This window comes from Coturnix japonica, chromosome 2, assembly GCF_001577835.2.
Source record: "Coturnix japonica isolate 7356 chromosome 2, Coturnix japonica 2.1, whole genome shotgun sequence".
Classification (NCBI taxonomy): Eukaryota; Metazoa; Chordata; class Aves; order Galliformes; family Phasianidae; genus Coturnix; species Coturnix japonica.
Window position 1 is genome coordinate 23,996,060 of NC_029517.1, and position 19,862 is coordinate 24,015,921.

At 34.8% G+C, this 19,862-nt stretch overlaps 1 protein-coding gene across 9 annotated transcripts in view; it reads right to left on the minus strand.

Annotated features, from left to right (window-relative positions):
* Positions 1 to 839: 839 nt before the first annotated feature.
* Positions 840 to 19,862, minus strand: part of THSD7A (thrombospondin type 1 domain containing 7A) — a 258,813-nt gene continuing 239,790 nt past the window's right edge. For 6 of the 9 annotated variants that reach the window (XM_015853613.2, XM_015853612.2, XM_015853616.2 and 3 more), the window contains 9 exons: positions 16,212 to 16,329; positions 15,545 to 15,690; positions 14,839 to 15,013; positions 13,468 to 13,641; positions 12,416 to 12,511; positions 8,653 to 8,735; positions 8,102 to 8,312; positions 4,694 to 4,781; positions 840 to 3,204 (listed from right to left, as the gene is read on the minus strand). In XM_015853613.2, the coding sequence (XP_015709099.1) occupies positions 3,120 to 3,204; positions 4,694 to 4,781; positions 8,102 to 8,312; positions 8,653 to 8,735; positions 12,416 to 12,511; positions 13,468 to 13,641; positions 14,839 to 15,013; positions 15,545 to 15,690; positions 16,212 to 16,329 (1,176 nt within the window). In that variant the 3' untranslated portion in view covers positions 840 to 3,119. The other 3 variants (XM_015853618.2, XM_015853619.2, XM_032443164.1) reach the window with 3 other exon arrangements.

Sequence of the window (19,862 nt, forward strand, 5' to 3'; positions counted from 1 at the left end):
AGGGCACAGAAATCTTCAGTGTAAGAACTAGGCAACAGCTCCTGCTATGACTGTCACGGGTTACCTAGATTTACCTATGCCCATGACAGGGGGGAGCCACCCCGTAGGGCCCCCTGGGCCCGGAAAGGAAGGGAAAAAGGGGGAATGGGATAAAAACAGCAGCAATCTAAGGAGGAAAATTTATTTTACTAATTATGATATCGGAATACAAGATAACACAATATAATATAATATAATTGAGGCTAATAAATTGAACAAAACAAAGAGAGGCCCCGAAAACCGACAGGCCTACTGTGAACTCTAGGCGACACGGCTGGAATGCTTCCTACTCTCCAAGAAGTCTGAGAGAGAGAGAACTCCAGCCTGGGAACGAGATTATATAGTGTCCTGGTCCCGTGACTTATCCCTGACTGTGATGTTCTATGGGATATGTAGTTTTCTTCTGTGAGCTGCACATTCGATAAAATTATCCATGCTTTACATGATGTTATGATGTGGAATACTGATAGCAAAATTACAAAATTACAAAACCATGACAATGACCTATACTAAACAGAGATGACTCACTGCCACTGAAAGAAGCCCTGTTCCCTCAATCCCTATTGGTCCAATACCATTTCATAACAAAGAATCAGTTTTTAATGTACAAAAATCATGATTAAGGTTCATGTTTCCACATATTTACTGTTCTTTAAAACTTTATAACTTTTGCATCACATTTTTTTGTATGCTTGAAAAGATAGTAATCAATTAGGCCTTTCTTATTTCTTACTCAAGAATTCTAACTTAATTAAATACACTGAGATTTGTTTTGTTGTTGTTATTTTTTTTTTTTTTTTCCCTTTCTATCTTTCCTTCCTATGGATTTTCACAGAGAAATGCAAGACTGAAGCCCCTAGTTCTGCAATACATATATGAATGAACTACTAATGAGGTAGGGGGCCATGGCACTTAACCAGCTGTGGATCAAGGTAAAAATGAGAAAATAAACATGTACAAAAGGTTGTTACTATTGTTCCTCTCTGCTTACCATCCCATTAAGGAGAATACTTACGCAGTGGGATTAAGATTTTTTATTATTATTTATTTATTTGTTTGTTTGTTTTTAATGCAGTAATTCCACATTGGTAAGGTAAGCTAGCTAAAAGTTGGATCCTGTTTGCTTGGATTGCACAAAATGCACACTGGTTCCGAGAACTGTTCTATATGGAATAGTTACTTTTAAGGACTGATGTCATCCTCTGATGTCACTAAGAGTTGTCACAGATTTCAGTGAATCTGGGCCAAAGTTTGCAAAGCTGCAATTTTATTCAACATGCAAAAATGGGTGCTTCTTGAGTAAATCGTAAGATGAGTAGGCAGAAATGGTTTAGGTTATAAAAAAGACCTGAGAACCTAATACTGAGCTTTATATAACAAGTATTTTTGACAGGTTGCCTGATAAAATTTTGTAATTGTATTGCTTAGTAGTGGCACAGTCAGTTATATGCTTGCTTCAGACTATACATCGAACCCATTTTATGAGAATAATTCTTCTCAGGTCATGAATGTGTAACAGGCATGTAGATACAGTGGCAAGTCAATGAGCTTGATGTCAGAAGCGCAACACTGAAAAGCCACAAGCATGAAAGAGGTTAACAGTGAGCTTTTATTCTGCCAAAAATCTTTAAAATGTTATGACAATTACAATGGCAGAACTACTATTGTTTACTTGCCAGCACACTCAAGAATTTAACTGAATAATTAAAAGAGTCTATCCAATTATCCTAATTAGAAAAGATAAAAAGGGCTCTGAATATTGCACTGTCAGCAACAGTGAAAATGCTCTCATTAGTGGAAGGGGGAAAAAAAAAAAAAGCAAAACCTTTTTCTTTCACCTAACAAACAATCAGAATACCTTTTTAGACAATATCACTCAAGATTAGAGGGCAATCACTTTTCTTTTTCGTTTCTTTTTTCTTTTTTTTCTAACAAAGTTAACAAATATAAAAAATCTAGTCATAAACAGCCTTCAAAGTACAATTAGAAACCAGCAGGACAATCTATACTTGTATAGGTAGATGGGGCAAGAAACTAGACACTTGTATTACTGCCATGATATAGACCACAAATGGCCACTGTGAGGAGGATCAGTGTGTACAGTACATGTCATTAGCCGATTCCATCAGGTTGCAGTCCAAACCAAATGCTGCTCTCTTCAGGATTCAAGACCTGTCTACTTGACACTCCTTGCACAAGATACACCATCATCCTTTCTGAAAAGAGGCGGTTACTATGGCAATACTAATTAAGTGCATATCATGCTGCACTAATATAGTGCAAAAAATTGCCTTACATGTAGCAAAAAGATGCAGGCAACAGTTTGAGTTAGAGAAAGTAGAAACGTATTGTAACATTTACAGTGGGTATTCTTTTTCCAGACAGCAACCGCTAGAAAATGTTGAATCTGAGAATGCCTCCTTTCTGGGTGTATTTATGAGGCCTTTATATTTTGGAGTGGTAACAGGGTAGAATTTTGCAAGTGAGTCATTGCCCTCTGAAATGCAGTTTAACACAAGTTGTCATCAACTGCCAAACTGCTGAACTTGCTCATGGGTTAATCTCAGTTAAAAGTTAATGTAATAAGCACTAAATTGCTCTTTAACAAGTATATAATCTGATACAGTAATACATATTCTTCAACTGAGTATATGCGCTTTGCTTGAATATAAAGAGTCATACAAACTCTTGGTACAAACTCTTCATGCGTACTGATTATACTTGGTTAATGTTGCAGGGGCTTTCCACTGTTAATACAACATCAGTTACAGTATTCTGGAGACAGAAGTGGTGCTTATAGCTTGTAAGACTGACGAAAGACCACAAGTATTTCCAATTGTAGCATCATCTATTAAATCGATTCTGCCAGATTTCTCAGTGTTGATGGTCTAAAGTAAAGCAGTAATGCCTCGAATATCCATAGGCATTATGAAATCCATCCATCTTTATCTACAGTGCAGTTACAAAAAAGAAAGTCAAAACACTTAAGTCCACTCCATATAAAATCCCTGTGGCTTTGGATACCTTCTGATTTCAATCCAATAATTAAGACTCCATTTGTCACCGTGAGAAGTTACATTTTACATATCTGCATCTCCATCATAAGCCAAGGTTAAAGGTTTCAGCCGGTTGTTCTGCCTTCTCTGGGGCTTCTTTGGCTTTTTGCTGAAACAATAAGATAATTTGTAAATAGAACAAGAAACTGATAACAGCAATGACAGATTTCATTCTTAAATTAATGATGACTGTGTTGTATTAAAATAATACATTTGGTTATCATTTGTAAAAGCTACACACTCAAAACCTTCATTTGGTTCATTAATTATCACTTTATCAACCCAAAGCAACACCTAATTCAAAGTTCAGTTGTCCAGAAACAGGATGTTATGGTACTGATGTGACTTGATGAAATTTTTAGCACATAATCATACAAGATCAGTCATTTTTCAGAAAAGCCCACAGGCTACAGTGTAATATTTGGTTGTGTATTAATAGAGCAATCAATTGGGTTCTTCTAAATTATGTGACTCAAATCTTCTCTTGACATATTGAAGGTTGCTAACCATAAACATTTTCTATCCATCCTTGATTTAAATTTTAAATTTAAATTTTAATCCAGCAGTATTTCCAATCCATTTGCAATAGCTTTAAAAAATGTTTAAGCTGAGTAAAAATATAAGTTTACGTATTTTGTCTTTAATTATAATAGCAGAGCCTTATTTCTTGCCTTCTTTTATATATAAATATATATATATATTATAAGCATTCATTTAAATCAGGCCCCTGCATTCTGTTGTCCAATGAACTTTCATCAGATATGTCAATCAGGTAGTCCAAACCAAAATCTTTGTTCCCAGAACAGCTTTTACAGGGGCTTGCAGTGTCCACCGTCTGAAGAATTTGCAGTGAAGTTAAAAGCTAATGGAGATTCTTTCATTCAGAAAATATTTTCTTTCTTACCTAGACATAAGTGAGATTGTGGAGAAAGTTTACTAAAACATAAACAAATCCAGAAGCCACCCAAATGTTAACTTATGCAATACAGCCATGAGCTTGATGTCTAAGACCATACTTCCCTCGTCTTCTACTTTCATAGTCATGGGGATCAGAAATTCCAAGCAGGACCCAATTTACTTCAGGGAGAACATTCTCAAAAATTACTTGCTTTTGCAAAAAATCTCTTTTTTCATATAGTAATATATATATATATATATATATATTGTGTACGAAAACACATGAGAAAACTTTAAGCCTTATCTTAGTTGTATTTCTCTATATCCCACCAAGTACCAAATCAGACTTGACTAGGTTTCCTATTTTATACTTCTTTTTGGGTTTCGTGATACAGCTGCAATGAAATTACCATGGACAGAGTACAGTCATTCTCAACAGAGATAAACTGAGTGAAAATAAACTATCCACTAAGATATGCCATCTTTTCAAGAAGTTCTCTTGATCTCAAGACAGTCTATCAGTTTATCTATCATCTGGGCTACAACCAGAGCCCATGAACCTCAGCTTGAACAAAAGTACATAGAAATTTAAACATTACAGTTTACAGAAGTCCCTGCAGCTCCTAAAGCTGCAAATATAAATACTTATGTTATTACAGTCTGCAAGGGACTGCTTGTTGGTAAATAATTAAAGAACTCACCAGGCTAGATAGATCATAGAAACAATAAAGATGAGTAAAACAAATGCACCAGCAGCTACACCATAAACCCAGGTCTTCAGCCTCCCATCTAAAAGGAATGAATGTTAGTCAGTAGTGTTTCAGTTAGTCTTGCTAAATTATTAGTTCTGATACGGTACAGAAATACTTTTAAGATCCAAAATAAATGCCTTCACAAGCAGTTAAAGCTTAATAAGAGTAAATACTCTTAAACAACGGAGTGATAGCTTCTCTGTGCTATTCTGTTCTGCATTTCAGCTAAAGTTCAGATAATCTGAATGATGCTGAGGCACGGGACAAAAACAGAATGGCAGCATCTTAGAGCAGCAAGGTACTCAGTCCCTGAGTCCACTGCTAAGTGGACTATCCTCTTCAGCAGGATAGAAAGGCAGCATCACTTTCCCTTCTACCTCTGGGAAATCAGTCTTTTATTTTCATTCTTGTTGCTATTTCATTTTCCATTTTAAAATATATTTAACATGTTTTACAACATTAGTACCTTGTACACATTCTTAATTTTTTCTATCGCAAAAAATTAATACACTTTAATTTAATCTAATATCATATACACATTTTGTTGTTAGAAAAACCACTTCTCACAGAATAAGCCAAAAAAAAAAAAAAACCAAAAAACAAAAAACCCACAAGAAAAACAAAAACAAAAACAAAAACAAAAACAACTCATGCTCAGAAATAGAGCAACGGTCTGTTGATAATAAGACCTGTGCTTATGTACAGCCTGTGCAATTTATAATTTGGACACGATATCCCTACAGGCTGATGTATACACTCCACTCTCCTTTTTATATCAATTCTGGATGGCCTTGCTTACCCCAGCAAAACCAAGGAAAGAATGGCGTGACTTTTGGGGGTTTTGCTCTGAACCCTAAATGACTGTGTTGCAACACAAGCTAAGTGTATGCTGTTAGATTTGCTACTTTTTATGACTCACTTTACACATTTCTAAACTGCTTGTTGAAAACATTCTTTTACAAGGGGCTTATTGTCTTGTCAAAGAAAACTCAATTAAAAAACTGAATTATTTCATTTATGAGGGGCAAAATTCTTCTTCCATGAAGCCTTGCATATATTTTCAATATAATGATAAGCAAACATAGCTAATAAGTTTTTGAACAAGTACATATTGCTTTATGATGCTTTTGCAGAGGCATAAGGCATAACCAATGCAGCTAATGATTTTCCAGCTTCTGATAAGACCAAAAAACATGCTGAATTGTTGTAATTCGGAGTAACCATCGCTAGTGGTATGCAGTTAATTTTAAGCTTTCTGCAAAGCCTTATACTCATGAACAACTTGAATAAGACTAATGTAAAAACATTTTTCTTCACTACATTAATGTACATAATGACATTATAACTGATAGTAACCAATAAAAGGAAAATAATTTATCAGTTATAGGTAAATTGAACATATCCAAAAATATGATTGTAAGAATGAGAAGAATTCAGATTTCAGTATTCATATACAGATAATTTTCTTCCCTTTGTTTATTTCCACTGGTAAACGTAACAGTTTTGGGGTTGTTCTGGGTTTGCTTGTTTTAAAGTAATATTATGTCCTTGGAGAAATGACAGATATCATCTTGTGTATGGATTTATGTATTTTGGTCAGAATAGAGAACTGTGTTAACGAGGTCATTTATTTTATGAAAACACAGGCATCACATCTCATACAGGCACTCTGAATTCCCTTGGACAGCTTATTTCTTGTGTATGAGGGAATGGATGTCTCAAACTCATCCAAGATACATCAGCAAAGACAGCTGTGAGGATAAAAACTTTCATTTCTGGAACCGTAGTATAGTTTGTTGAAGATTACTGAAGAATTATTTTATACCTAGGCTTGGAAACTGTATGGTAAGGAATACTTATAGGAGAGTAAATAAAACCTTTCTAGAAGTTAGCTAGTCATGGAATAAAAACAATCAATCATAAATCAAGTCCTAGTTCAATTAAGGATCATTGTTTTTATCTAAAACTGATATAAAACAAATACTGCCTTGTTAAGTCAAATCAGGAATTACTGGAGCATTTGTGAGGTTTCAGGAAATCTCTCAACTATTTCTTGTTCCTGAAGATATGTCTGAACTCACACGAGCATCCATGTTCTCTACAGTTCAACACAACTACCTGATACTTGTTTATTGACAGTACTCTGACTGCTACAACACACCTTATGGCATTTTAATGTGGAATTAGAGTGAATTAAAAATAGCATATTTGTTAAGATCTTTTTTTTTCTTTTCTTTTTTTTTTTTTTTTTTTTAAGAGGACCAGGAAATCTTAATTTCTTTTTTAAAATTCTTTTTATTGTGGATAAAAGTAATAACTAAATGGAGTAATGACCATTTTTTTGGAGGTATCAAGTATAGTATCAAAGTACAAATATACTACTAGGACTAATGGGATATAACTAAAGTATTTAAAACCCAAACCTGCTTTAAACTGTTTATTGTAAGTAGTGCTGTTCTCAGTTTGCAGTATTCTGGTGTTTATGCAAGCAAAGCTATAGCTTTCAATCTTCAGATTTAAAACTTTCTTGGAAGCTTTAGAAATAAACACTAAGACACATGTAAACATATCTAGCTCTATGTGATTGAAAAGACAAGAAAATAATTAATTGTTCTCTGTATAATTAACATTTTGGACAAGAATAAAACCTCTTTCTCTGAAAGCATTTTGTCACTGAAACTTTTATTTATGTCAGTGATAGTATCAGAAAATATTTACTGAAATCTGTTTACATGATGGACCTTATCAAATATTTTTAATGGTATAACTCTGAACATTTTTCTTACCACTCAAGTGCTTGTCCAGCTCTAAAGAACATGGTAAATATGAGCATTTCCTACAGTGATTTAGAGCATGTCTGTTCTAAATATTATGTTTAGCTCTTCTCTAACATGGATTAGTTTAGATATGGAATAAAAAAATGCTCTATCTATACTGTTTGTTTCTCTATGATTCATGCCATGGCTGAAAGCTTCAAGAAATATTTNCTCTGTGCCACCTCTTCATACCTTTTTCAGTGGCATTATCAATTATGGTGGCATAATTTAATATCTTAGCTTGCACTTTCACTGCTAATGCCCATCTGAAGTCGTGTTTTGAATAGATTCTGTGAATTTTAACAAGTATCAGGAACTAAAAGAAATCTTTTGGAATGCAAAATGTCATTAGATATGTTGATTGACTAGCATAAAATGGCAGCAGTTTAACTATTATCTCTTTTTCTGTTTTCAGACAGGTCTTTGTCTTCTTAAATGAGCACTTAAGGATTTTTCTTTTTTTCCCTGTCATCACAAATACATGAATGCCAGGCCCTGCAGAAGTAGTTAGCACTATAAACTGCTCATTGCATGACTTCACCTGGCCCAAAAGGCTGTAGAAACCAGGTCCTTCCTCGTCCTGACTGGTTAGTAGAGGGCTGGGTAGGGTTCACAGCTCGACTGGTTTTCACATCTCCCTTTTTGTCCTCCATAGTGGGAATCACCACCACTGGGATGAGAGTGCACTGTTCAAGTGTGCCATCAGAGGACATTACTTCAGTATATCCATCTTCACAACTGCATGTTCTAGTCTGTAGGGAACAAGTGTTTTACACTGTGTAGCAGAAAAACAAGTTTTCTGTAGGCTATAAAGCACAACAAGAAGGATGACTAGAAGAGAAGATTGTTTTGATGAGTGCTAGCCTGGAGAGTACCTCTTCATATATTTTTATGAAGTATCATAGCAAATGAATAAAGATTATTCAACATTTAATTGAGAGGTTAATTAGAAAACAGTCTAAGGTTGATTATATCAAAGTAATGATCAAAAATATCTGAAAATACATTTTTTGTCACAATCTTTGAAATGCAGAGAGATGTAAGGGAAAGCCCTCATGGGGATGTTTAATGCTCTGATGCATTAGCACATACCTCACTGCAGTATGCGTGGGGTTGGCTGCATGGTGGGTTACATGACCTGTCAACATCTGGTTGGCGCATCACTAAGCAGCCTCCTGTAGGACAGAAAATCATATTTTGACATGGTAATACCTCTCCTCTGATGAAAATACTGATGCCATTGTTTCCTACAGTATGCCACGGATTACCATTTTATTATTAAACTGAATTCAAGGCTCCTACTCTTAATCCTTGGGGAAGGATAATTTGTCTTAAGTATTTTTCACTGGTAGAATAAGGATATAGCATGGAGATTTCGAGTCATTCACATTTTAGAGAACTAATATTTGGGAAGTGATCTTCTTTTCACTCTTTGTGAAATAACTAAGTGTAAATATTTTGTTGTGCTTGAAGTTTCCTAAGGCCCTCCTATTAACTATCATATTAAAACTGTGGCCACAAAGAAAATAAGGGCATATTTTTGATCTATCATTTTGCTGACAAAATGAAAACAAGTATGTCAGTTTATGAATTTATGTTTTATGAAGTTGTTCATTAGTTAATTTTACTCACGCTATAGTTTTGCCTCTTATGAAGCCACAATCAACTCTTGTCTAAGAGAACTTTTTCAGAAGTGAAGAACATATACTGAATGCTTTGATAGAAAGTAGTTGTCAGTATATCTTTCCTTTCTATACTGCCGTAGTTCTCATTCCTACATCTTTACTTAAAGTGCAGTTATTGTTATGGACCAATATATACAATCAGGCTTTCACTATCATTTCAGCCAGGTTGAGTTCAAAATATATTTAGAATCAGTTTGACTGTATCTATCTGAGTTTGCCTTCATCTTTCAGAAAGATAAGCAGTACATACTTTAACATTTATATTGCAACAGGACATCTTATCTTGCATCTCCCAAATTAACTATATTTTTATACTGGTGTGATATGATGATGAAATCCTGATAGTTGACATTGGTCACAATCATAGCAGATGCAGTTAGATGTGGTTATATAGATCAAATTGTTAACAGGATGGCTGATGAGGAACAAAATAAACCCTGCTGGTTGCCATCAGTTTTTCTCACCCCAGAAAGGAAAATTCTGCAGCCTAGCATATAAATCTCATGCCTGTGAGAATCTATGTAATAAAGTATCAGTCATCCAAGCAAGCTGAAGAAGGAAATAGTAGCTTCATCGCCCGTAGGAAAGAACACCTTCAAGTAAAAAACAACCATTCAGCATGATAATATTGTACAAGTAAATAAATAAAGGCCTTAAAATAGGAACAGGACTCATGATAACAATATCTCAATTTAGACACACTATCTTAGAGTCAGATGTGCAGCAAGAAGGCATAAAAGAAATAGTCATCATTATATCGGTCATCATTATAATACAGTCATCATACATATGAGTTGATTCTTGATCAAATTAAGTAACTTCCACACAAATCAATCATAAATGTGTATCTACCACTTTGAGCTTTTCAATACTACAGTTTATACAAACCATGCTAAAAAATGCTTTGTGAATTATACAGTCTGCTTCATAATTGTATACTTCGTGCAGAGAAGTTCTCACAGAACATTACATTCAAACGTTTTCTTTGAAATAAATCATGAATATATCAAAAACATAGTTTTGAACTGCATGGGAACAGTGTCTGAAATTTTCCATCTGTCTTCATTTCAAATCAGAAAAGTACCACAGCCTAAAAACACATACAGAACAAATTCTTAAAAGAGATACAACATAACCTAGGTTAGTTTGCCATGGAAGTCCTGTCAGGATTTAGAAAGTTTCATGGATTCATTTTCTCCTATCTATCTGTGCTAGGTTTTAGTTCCTGTTGTTAACACAATAATCTATGAAGATGCTCAAAGTGGAAATCTTCCCATCTTTCTCTTGCCTGCTTGTCTTGGAATGTTTTTCCTGAAATTGAATTGCCAAGGCAGGCACTGTATTCTGCTAAAGTTCCACCGCTTCAGGAGACAAATATGTGAGCTAGCACTTTTTAAAATAACTTTTATCTTATTTCATTACTCAGTCTTTTAGATTCCCATTCTTTTCAAGAAATATAGGATTTCTCCTTTGAGGTGAAAATATTCTCAAATATTTCATAAATATGACTAGGGAAATTTAATTAAATTAATAAGGTAAGTCTTTAGAGGCTAACTTACCTCCATAACCATCCATTCTCATCTCAGTTTGGATCTGTTAGCATCTGTCTTTCTGATAGATTATTATCTGCTTTGCAATTTCCATCTCTTCTAGATTGAGTAATGCTAATGCATATTTATCTGGTATTCTAAATGGGTTAGATATAGATCTATAGCTTTTCCTTAGTAAATAGGTGATTTCCATACTCTTGTTTCTCTGTTACAATATTCTTTAGGTAATCAAGAATAATTTTATTATTAATGTTGTTGTTATTATTTTCTACTTTTCATGCATGTCCATGTTTTATAAATGCCAGATTATAATTTATTTTAAAGCAATTTTGAAGAATAAGCAAATCTTAGAATCAGAAAAAAATTATTAGGCCCTGTTAAATAATGTAAAACTCCCAGAACTTTCATTTCAGAAGAATCAGTTCCACTTACATTTATTTATGCTTATATAAGAGATCATCATGAAAAATCTGCCAGCAACACAAAGTTGTACACTGAAATTTATCACATGGCTCTGTATTCAGGAGAACAAACTATTATTTATATGTGAATGACCATGATTTATATATGTAGTTTGCTTTCTAATATCTCAGAGCCTTAATCTCCAATGTGAGAGATTTAAAGTTTTCTAGGATATTTAATAGATAATTTAATATATTTATATCAACAAAAATTGTGACTTAAAGATGCCCTGTTTCACCTGATGTGAAGATGATGCATTTTAGAAATTTTACAACACAAGATGACACTTATAAAAGAGACTTTGTACTACCAAAAGTTACTTTAACACCTTGTAAAAATGATACGAAGATGTAATTTCTAGTTTCTAGTAATTGCAGACAGTCCTTATGAATTCCATCATGAATCAGAACTTTCCCCCTTTGACCTGACAGGAGCTGGAATTAAGAGTGAGTTTATAATCACCTTGGCTGATATCAGAATATTTTAAAAAATAAATGCATCCCATAGATTGCAATAATTCCTAATTCTGATAAATAAAATCATGCAAATAAGATATGTATGAAGATTTTCTTGAATTCAGGCACCTCAGTCATGCACTCAAGACACAAGACATTTTGTACCTTAGTTTACGTCAAATGAAACTCCATCCAATCACTGTCTACTGAACTATCCTGCTATACATTTATGCCATTGATGTAAAGTAACACATTGATATTAACATATTTATTAAAATCTGTTATAATCTTCAGAATGCATATGATATATGCCTGTTATCATCAAGCATTGCATCTGTCTCTGTCTCTGTGTATACATCATACATTAATACATAAAAGTTCTCTTTGCCAAAGGGCTTGAAATGTGAAATTTAGAAATACATGGATGCCTGTAGAAATACACAATGCACAGCATTCCAGGTAAAATATAGAAGATAATATTATTTTTTACTTTTACTGTTGCATGCTATATAATTCTGGAACTGAGCTGACATCTTTAGTATGAAGAAACATGATGATTCAACTCAACAGCATACTGATTCAAGCATCAGGAAGAAGTGTTTTCATTAGATTATTTTTTAAAAATATTCTCATTTTGGGGGAAAAGAAATGTATTACCCACTTATTTTCCAGGCTTTTGTGTGTATGTAAAACAAATAGTTACCTGTGACATTTAAGCCATCTGACCTTTGGCACCACACAGTTCTAGAAGATCCCTTCCATGGGCTTGCCATCCACTTGTATTCATAGCAGTGGCCATCTATACAGAAAACATTCACGTTTTAAGAGATTCAACAACATGACTTCAGCCTACCTCTAGCTGCAAGTAGAAAGCATACATTAAGTTTAATGTCTCTGATGGTGTCCTTCTTTCAACCGGCAACTCAGAAAGGTGTACTGTACACATGGAAGTCTGCACTTACCATATGCATACAGAATAGAACAGATGTCTCGTGGACACTAAATAATAATGTTTATACATACTGTGTATGTGGAGTAAAATCAACATAGTTAATGGACAAAACAGACACTTCCAGCAACCTCATAATGGTTGTGGCCCATCTATTGTGAAAAGTCTTTTAGGAGTCAGCTTTCTTCCTTGGTAAAGCTATGCTTTAATTACTGTTCCAGTGTATGGTAAAGTGGGGTTGGCTGTTTCTGGCTTCACATCTCTACTCTGCTTTACAAATTTCATATAGTCTGGGATAAAATACAAAGTCTTTCTATACCTTAGTAGCCCAATAACATTTCTTTTTGATTCATCTCTGGTGTCTAAATTGACAGAAAATATTTTTTCTTAGATATTTTGCTCAGTACTAGCAGTAAGACAGACGTTTTAGTCATTGTCATGTGAAAAAAAAAATAATTCAAAGGGCAGATAGGATACTAAATTTTGTTCTGCATCATAATATTCTTTTTTAAATCAAGAAATTATCAAGCAGATAAGTCAATTAATTTTTTCCCTGAATCTTGAAGAGGTATTTCATTATTAAAAAAGGATTTTAAAATGTGTTTAAAGTGGAAACATATAATAGTTAAATTTTCCAGGATTTTCTGGTACGTAGTTGATATTTCAAAAATAAAAAATTAAATGCATTTCTAACCCACTAAATCCATATTTTCCTAATTTTGACAGCCTAAGCAGAAAGAAGAGAAACATACTATATTTCTGTACTTTTTTATTTTAGGAAGAGTGATGTGTATTGTGGTGCTTACCACTGCACGGTCTTGTTTCCAAAGCTTGTTCTGGACAAAGATGTTGATTCTCTAAATCCTGAATGATTACTGCCCGAGATCGGACTTGTATGCCTCCGAAGCCAAGATCCTCACCATTAACACAGGTCAGTTGACAAAGGCTCCATTCTGACCACTCTTTCAAATAGCAGTCCCCTGTAAATTTTATTAGAAGATAAAAGATAATCCATGTATGTGAAAAGCTTCTGTCACTGAGTAGGACTTAGAAAAACTGCCCAAATCCTTTTGTTATTATTCCCTTTAGTTCTTTACATTCTAACTTTTAAACATGACTTACACAAAAGAGAAGATAATATTCTGAGCTTTTCTAAGTTTCTGTGGGTCAGAAAATAATAAAGATAAAAGTCTATTTGTTGGAAAGCAGGATAGGTTTCTGTAGCATTCCTATAAGGTCAGACTCATTCTCAATTTCTGATGACACTCCACACACTGTTTGGATTTAATTAATATTAGGGTATTGTACACTGTGTGCCGTAGGCTAATTTTATACATCTTATTCATTACTTCTCTTTGAAGTTGAATTTTAAAAAGATTGTCACATATCATGCAGAAGCACTTTAAACAGACAGTAGAAACTACTACTGATACATTCTCTGTAAGACTGGGAAATGAGAAAGTGATTAAAGTGTCTATTCCACTTATTCCAGGGTAGTATAATAGAGATTTGTAAAATGTAATTTTATGAAGTAAAAATAAAAAATAAAATTCTACTAATTAGGTAAATTAGTGAGACTGACTAAAGAAAATTTAAGGAAGACCTTCAAAATAACATAAACAGACCATTTTGTAAAAGATGCAGCATGAAATGGGCTATACACAGACTCATTAATAAACCTCTTAGTTCTCATTATTGCAGTGAAAGAGAGCTATTAAAAATTAAAGCTACATTGTACTGTTGTGATGAAAGATGTAATCAGCACTGTGTTGACCAGATGCCTGATTAATGAAGGTATTTTATTTGCCAACATTAGGAAAGCATGTGAATAAATGAATAATTGGAGAACTGATGTATAATAGGAAAGCAAGCAGGGATTTTTGGAAACATTAGCCGGAACTTATCATTAGCACATCCCCATAGGGCAATTATTCTTACTGGCTAAATGTGAGACTGCTGAAGAACAGGTTTACACACAGCAAAATTTTAAATCCAATAGTAAGCAGTAGTGAATCCTCCACCAGAGTAACAAAGTTGGTCATTTGGTAGATTTTTCCAATCACTCAAGTATGTGAAAAATATTTTATTGCCTGTGGCTCATCCTGAACACTGATAACTGTAATCTAAAAGAGAAAACCGAACAAACTTGAAATGTAATGTTTATATGAATAACTTACCTGGACAAGGGACAGTGCATGTTTCCTCAAGTACCATCTTCTTATTGCCATCTATAATAGGCTCTACTTCTCCACAGAATTCCTCATCTACTGTTTTGCCTACATCTTCAGTGGATCCATCAAAAACCACACAGGAAATGTTCCGCAGTCTTGTGCCCTCTCCACACTGTGCATCCTGGGGAAGGAGGAGATACATATCATATCGTTTGAACATATCATCACATATCATTGCATCTTCTATTATTTTTTGCCAAAATACAAAGAAAAATACATTGATTTTACATTTGAAATTAAAATATATATATATATATATATCCGCTCTCACCATTGTTTCCTAATGTATGGATCTAGCTTGTGCTTTTAAATTGCAATCATGGCAGTAGCTTAAGAGAAGATCTCTTCTACAATGAGGCTTTTATTTTTCAATAAGGATGCTCATCTGTTACCACATACATTCTTTTACTATGTCAAGATTTCAGTTATTAGCAAAGATGTCACTGAATTATCAAACTTTGTACTTTGAATGTCTGCAGGACATTGTTATACCCATTGACAAATATGAACACTAAAATTAAATCGTCACATTTTTTCTATAAAATATGCGGAAGTAAACTGATTACAATGCTTTCAAACAGATATCCGGGCATATTTCTCACATGCCTAGATATGTGAGCTCCATAATTTCAGTGTCCATTGTGGGTTTTACCTCTACTTTGCATGCAGACCATTGACCATACTGCCATCGATAACAAGGCTTTACTGGACAGGGTTTGAATTGCTCCATCTGAGAAGGACAAGGCCTCCCATCACCCTGAAATGGTTGATTTATGGTCCTTCTTCTGATCATTTTTCCTGCAAATGAGAAACAGCAATATAGGTAATAGGAAAGTGGCCAGATTGATTTATTCTTCAAGATGGTTCTACGTTGGTGAAAAGCATAGTGTTTGAATAATGTACTTTTAAAATATTTGATAAATTGGACAGTAAAGCAAATCTGTTGGCTCTTGCCTGTTACATGGATTTTCTTATTTTACATTTTCTGAGTCAGACACTATGTTCAGTACAGCATGAAGTACTGCATGAAGGAGGATATCTGATCAGGATTTCAGATTACTTCTGTAACAGGAAAAAAAAAAAAAAAAAAAAAAGGTAGTAAATTCCCAGTTCAGAAGCCTGTGGAAAAATACTCCTTCTGAAGATGCTAAAATGTTTATAGCAGTTCTGTGGAGATACTGACTCCTCATCTGGAGTTTGCTGCTGTTTTTCCCCTGAGTTAATACAGGATTATGTGTAGGGAAGGGAAGGGGAAAGAACACAGGAAGGGGAGGGAAAGAAAAATCAGCCTTTAAAATATTCCAAGATTACGTACAGACCTGTAAGGCCACATGTTTGTGAGCAGTCAGACCAAGATGACCAGTCAGAGAGCTGACAGTTCACAGGACATTCCACCACACAGGATATATTCATTTGCCATGTCTTTTCCAAACCAAGCTAGAAGAAAATATCCAATGGTTAGTATGTAATGTTCAGTCTGTGCCAGTAGTGCTGAGTATGCATTTGGACAGGATGAATCTGAAACAAGTACGCTTTAAGTAAACATGAAGTAATCCCTAAGTAAAACGTAAAATAATAGGATATTTTAAATCTCATTTCACAAAATCATAGAATAATCTAGGTTAGAAACTATCTTTAAGTATCTAAGTATTTTCAAGTCCAGTCATGAAACTGATGGAATTAATCCCATCACTAAACCGTATCCCTATCTGTTTAACACCTGCAAGGATGAGAATTCCAGCACTTCCCTGGGCAGCTTGTTCCTATGCCTTATCACCCTTGTCAGTGCCTAAACTAAACCCCTTACTACCACACTGTCCCTCATCACCTGAGAAAAAGGGCAGATGTTTTCTTCCTGTAACCTTCTTTCAGGTAATTTTAAAGAGCAATGAGGTCTCTCTTCAGCCTTCTCTTCTCCAAAGAAAAAACTGAAGTTCCCTCACTTACTACTCATATGTCCTGTTTTCTGGTCCTTTCAGAAGCTTCATTACTCTTCTATGCACACACTCAATGTCCTTGTAGTGAAGGGCCTGAAACTAAGCATGATATTCAAGTAGTGACGTCACCAGTGCTGTGTACAAGGGGACAATCTCTTCCTTACTCCTACTGTCCATGCTATTTCTGATCATCATAGAATCATCATGAAATCATTTGACTTGGAAGGGACCTTTAAAGGTCTTCTAGTCCAACACCTCTGCAATGAACAGGGAGAGCTACAGCTAGGTCAAACCCTGAATGTATCCAAGGATGGTGCATCCTTGCATTATTTTTGTGTGTCAGCAGCCCTCTTCTGAACTCACTCTAACAGGTCTGAGTCTCTCCTATACTGAGGACTCCACAGTAGAGGGGCAGGGTCACCTCCCTTGCATGTAGGCCAGGATGTCATTTGCCCTTTTGGTCACTTGAGCATGCAACAAAGTCCCAGTGGCAACACAGTCCTAAAGGCATATACTGACTTTTAAATATATTCTGAAATCTTCTTTCAAATAAATATTCTCTAAATAATAGCTTATAAAATGAGGGCTTCAGTTTGCACTTTTACTTTATACTATTTAGAATAATAAAATCATTGAATACCCAAAGTTGAAATGGACCTACAAGAATCATTGAGTCCATCTGTTGGGTCTTTAAAATTTGAGAAATTTGGCTATGAAGTTTATTCTAACTAAAAGAACACTCCTTTCAACTAAAACCTAGCATCCTGATTGTTTCCAGCTTCTGCTCCTGAGCTAAGATAACACTGGGTATGCCATTAATACAGACTCTACCAAGAGCTGTTTCTCCATATTGTCACATTTTCTATTTGATTCCTTCTCAGAACTGGGGCAGTGAACAAACTATTCAAAAAGTCAATCCCTCCCAGGCTTTGTTAATAGATAATTGGTTGTCTGCAGTCCCTCCCTTCCAAGGATGGACATCTGGCTTTTTTAACACTGGAATGATTGTTTTTCTTCAACTTTTTATTTCTCCTGAAATAGCACATATGTTGAGTTTCTGCAAGCACTTGGCAGAGAACATCAGCATAAAGAATGAGATGCTGTCCAAATGTTCTGCAGCTCTGATCACAGTTGATAAATCTCTCTGACTTGTCTTAAATTATCAGTGCATTATGCAGTTGGAGGCCCCATCGTCTTCAACTATACAATAAGTAAGGAACAAAGCAATCTAAGTGTTATTAAAGTATTTTGAAATAGGAGTATTCCAAAATTAACAATTTAATGCATTTCAAATCTGCCTCTGCCATAGAAAATGTCATTCTGAAATTAGTATTGCTTAGCAACTGATGCTAGGAGCTGAGTTCAAAACTATTCTTATTACATACAATAACACCATCCACAAAAACAATGACATGACATTGACACTGTCAACAATGATTTGTTCTTAAAAAAAAATACATCAATATATGTTTTTCTGAAAGAAAACAAAACAAAATAAAACAAAACAAAAACAAAAAAACCAACACTTTGTTGTACAATAAGAAGATATCACCAGTACCTTTGATATAAAAGCTGCACATAGTGGAGAAGAACGAAAGAAGGGGATGTGGGAACAGACTCACATGTTCTCCCAAACATAGGTTCTGTATGAAGTTCTAGGGGCCGAATTCAGTGAAACACTAAAAAATGATGCAGCCCTCTCAGGGAAGTGCCAGCCTGTGCTTAGAGACAATGGTCTGTATGGGTCTTCAGTCTAATTTTGTAAAGCCATTTTTATGTACTAAACTCTGTGCTAAACTATGTTTCTGTGTTCTAAACTCCTGTGCTCCAGATATTCTCCAGTCAAGGAGGAAGAGATATTCTGGCTAATACACATGAGAATATATGACACAAGATGGAATAAAACTGGTGGCATAAATATTAGCATGACAATAAAAATCCCTGCAACCTGCATAGCTTCAAAATGAATTGTAAAATACATGATATAAGATGTGAAGGAAAATCAATTCTGCTAACATGAAGAGATCTGCAGTTTTCCAGCATAAAAGACACTCCTATCCACTGGCTTTTATCAGTGACCCTTGATTATCACTGAGACCTTTCAGAATTCCAGAAGGCTACCACTATCTTTAAGATAAATCCTGCCATGTGTTGTTTTTCTTTTAAAAAAGCCAACTATGCTTTTCAAAACCTATTAATTTTAACAATACAAAGGTTAATGGCATGAAACTAGCAGTTAAGCCTTTAAAAAGGAAACAAACTCACAATTTCCTACTTAAATGCAAGCATAAAGCAATAATTAGGTACAACATTAGCATACATTTCATAAATAAACTACCACAGATACTGGAAATGTCTTATCCTGGTAGATTCACCAAGTCTTAAATTTGCAATTGCAGTACTGTGTATTGAGACAAATGAGATTTTAGACCTCTGCTCTACTTTACACATCGAAGAATGAGTTCATGGCTTTTTGCTGTAGCACAGTGTAAACCTGATTTAACAGCTACTGCACACATCAACATCTGAAACTTTTGGGTCATCTGGAATTTGGATAATTAGGAAACCATAAAATAGTCTTTAAAGTCTGCTTTTGGGTCAAATCTTCTGACCAAAGGCTCAAAATCTACTGCACTGATTTATGGCAAATGTGTGAACATGACTGTTCTCTTTCAGGACTGACCTTCTCATCTAGAGAGAACAGGAATGACCTTGGCAGCCAGAGAAGCAAAAGCCCAAGAGGAGAAGCTGAAGGCCAAACTACCCCTAGGGATCTGCCAGCTGCATGTGTTAGACAGTGATTTGCTGCTGAAATGGATCTGAGGAACAATTAGTCTGCTCTAATTTGACATTAATCCCATATTCTTTTTTCATCCCTCTCTTTCCTTTGTCTGATGAATCAGAGTTCACAGTGTAGATCTTAGAAAATGTGGTTGGCAAAAAAATTGGAAACATTATATGAAAAGGTTGCTGGACAAATTATAGATGAGTTGTGGTTTCTTGTGTGCCCCGGTGGCACAAGTGGTAGGAATG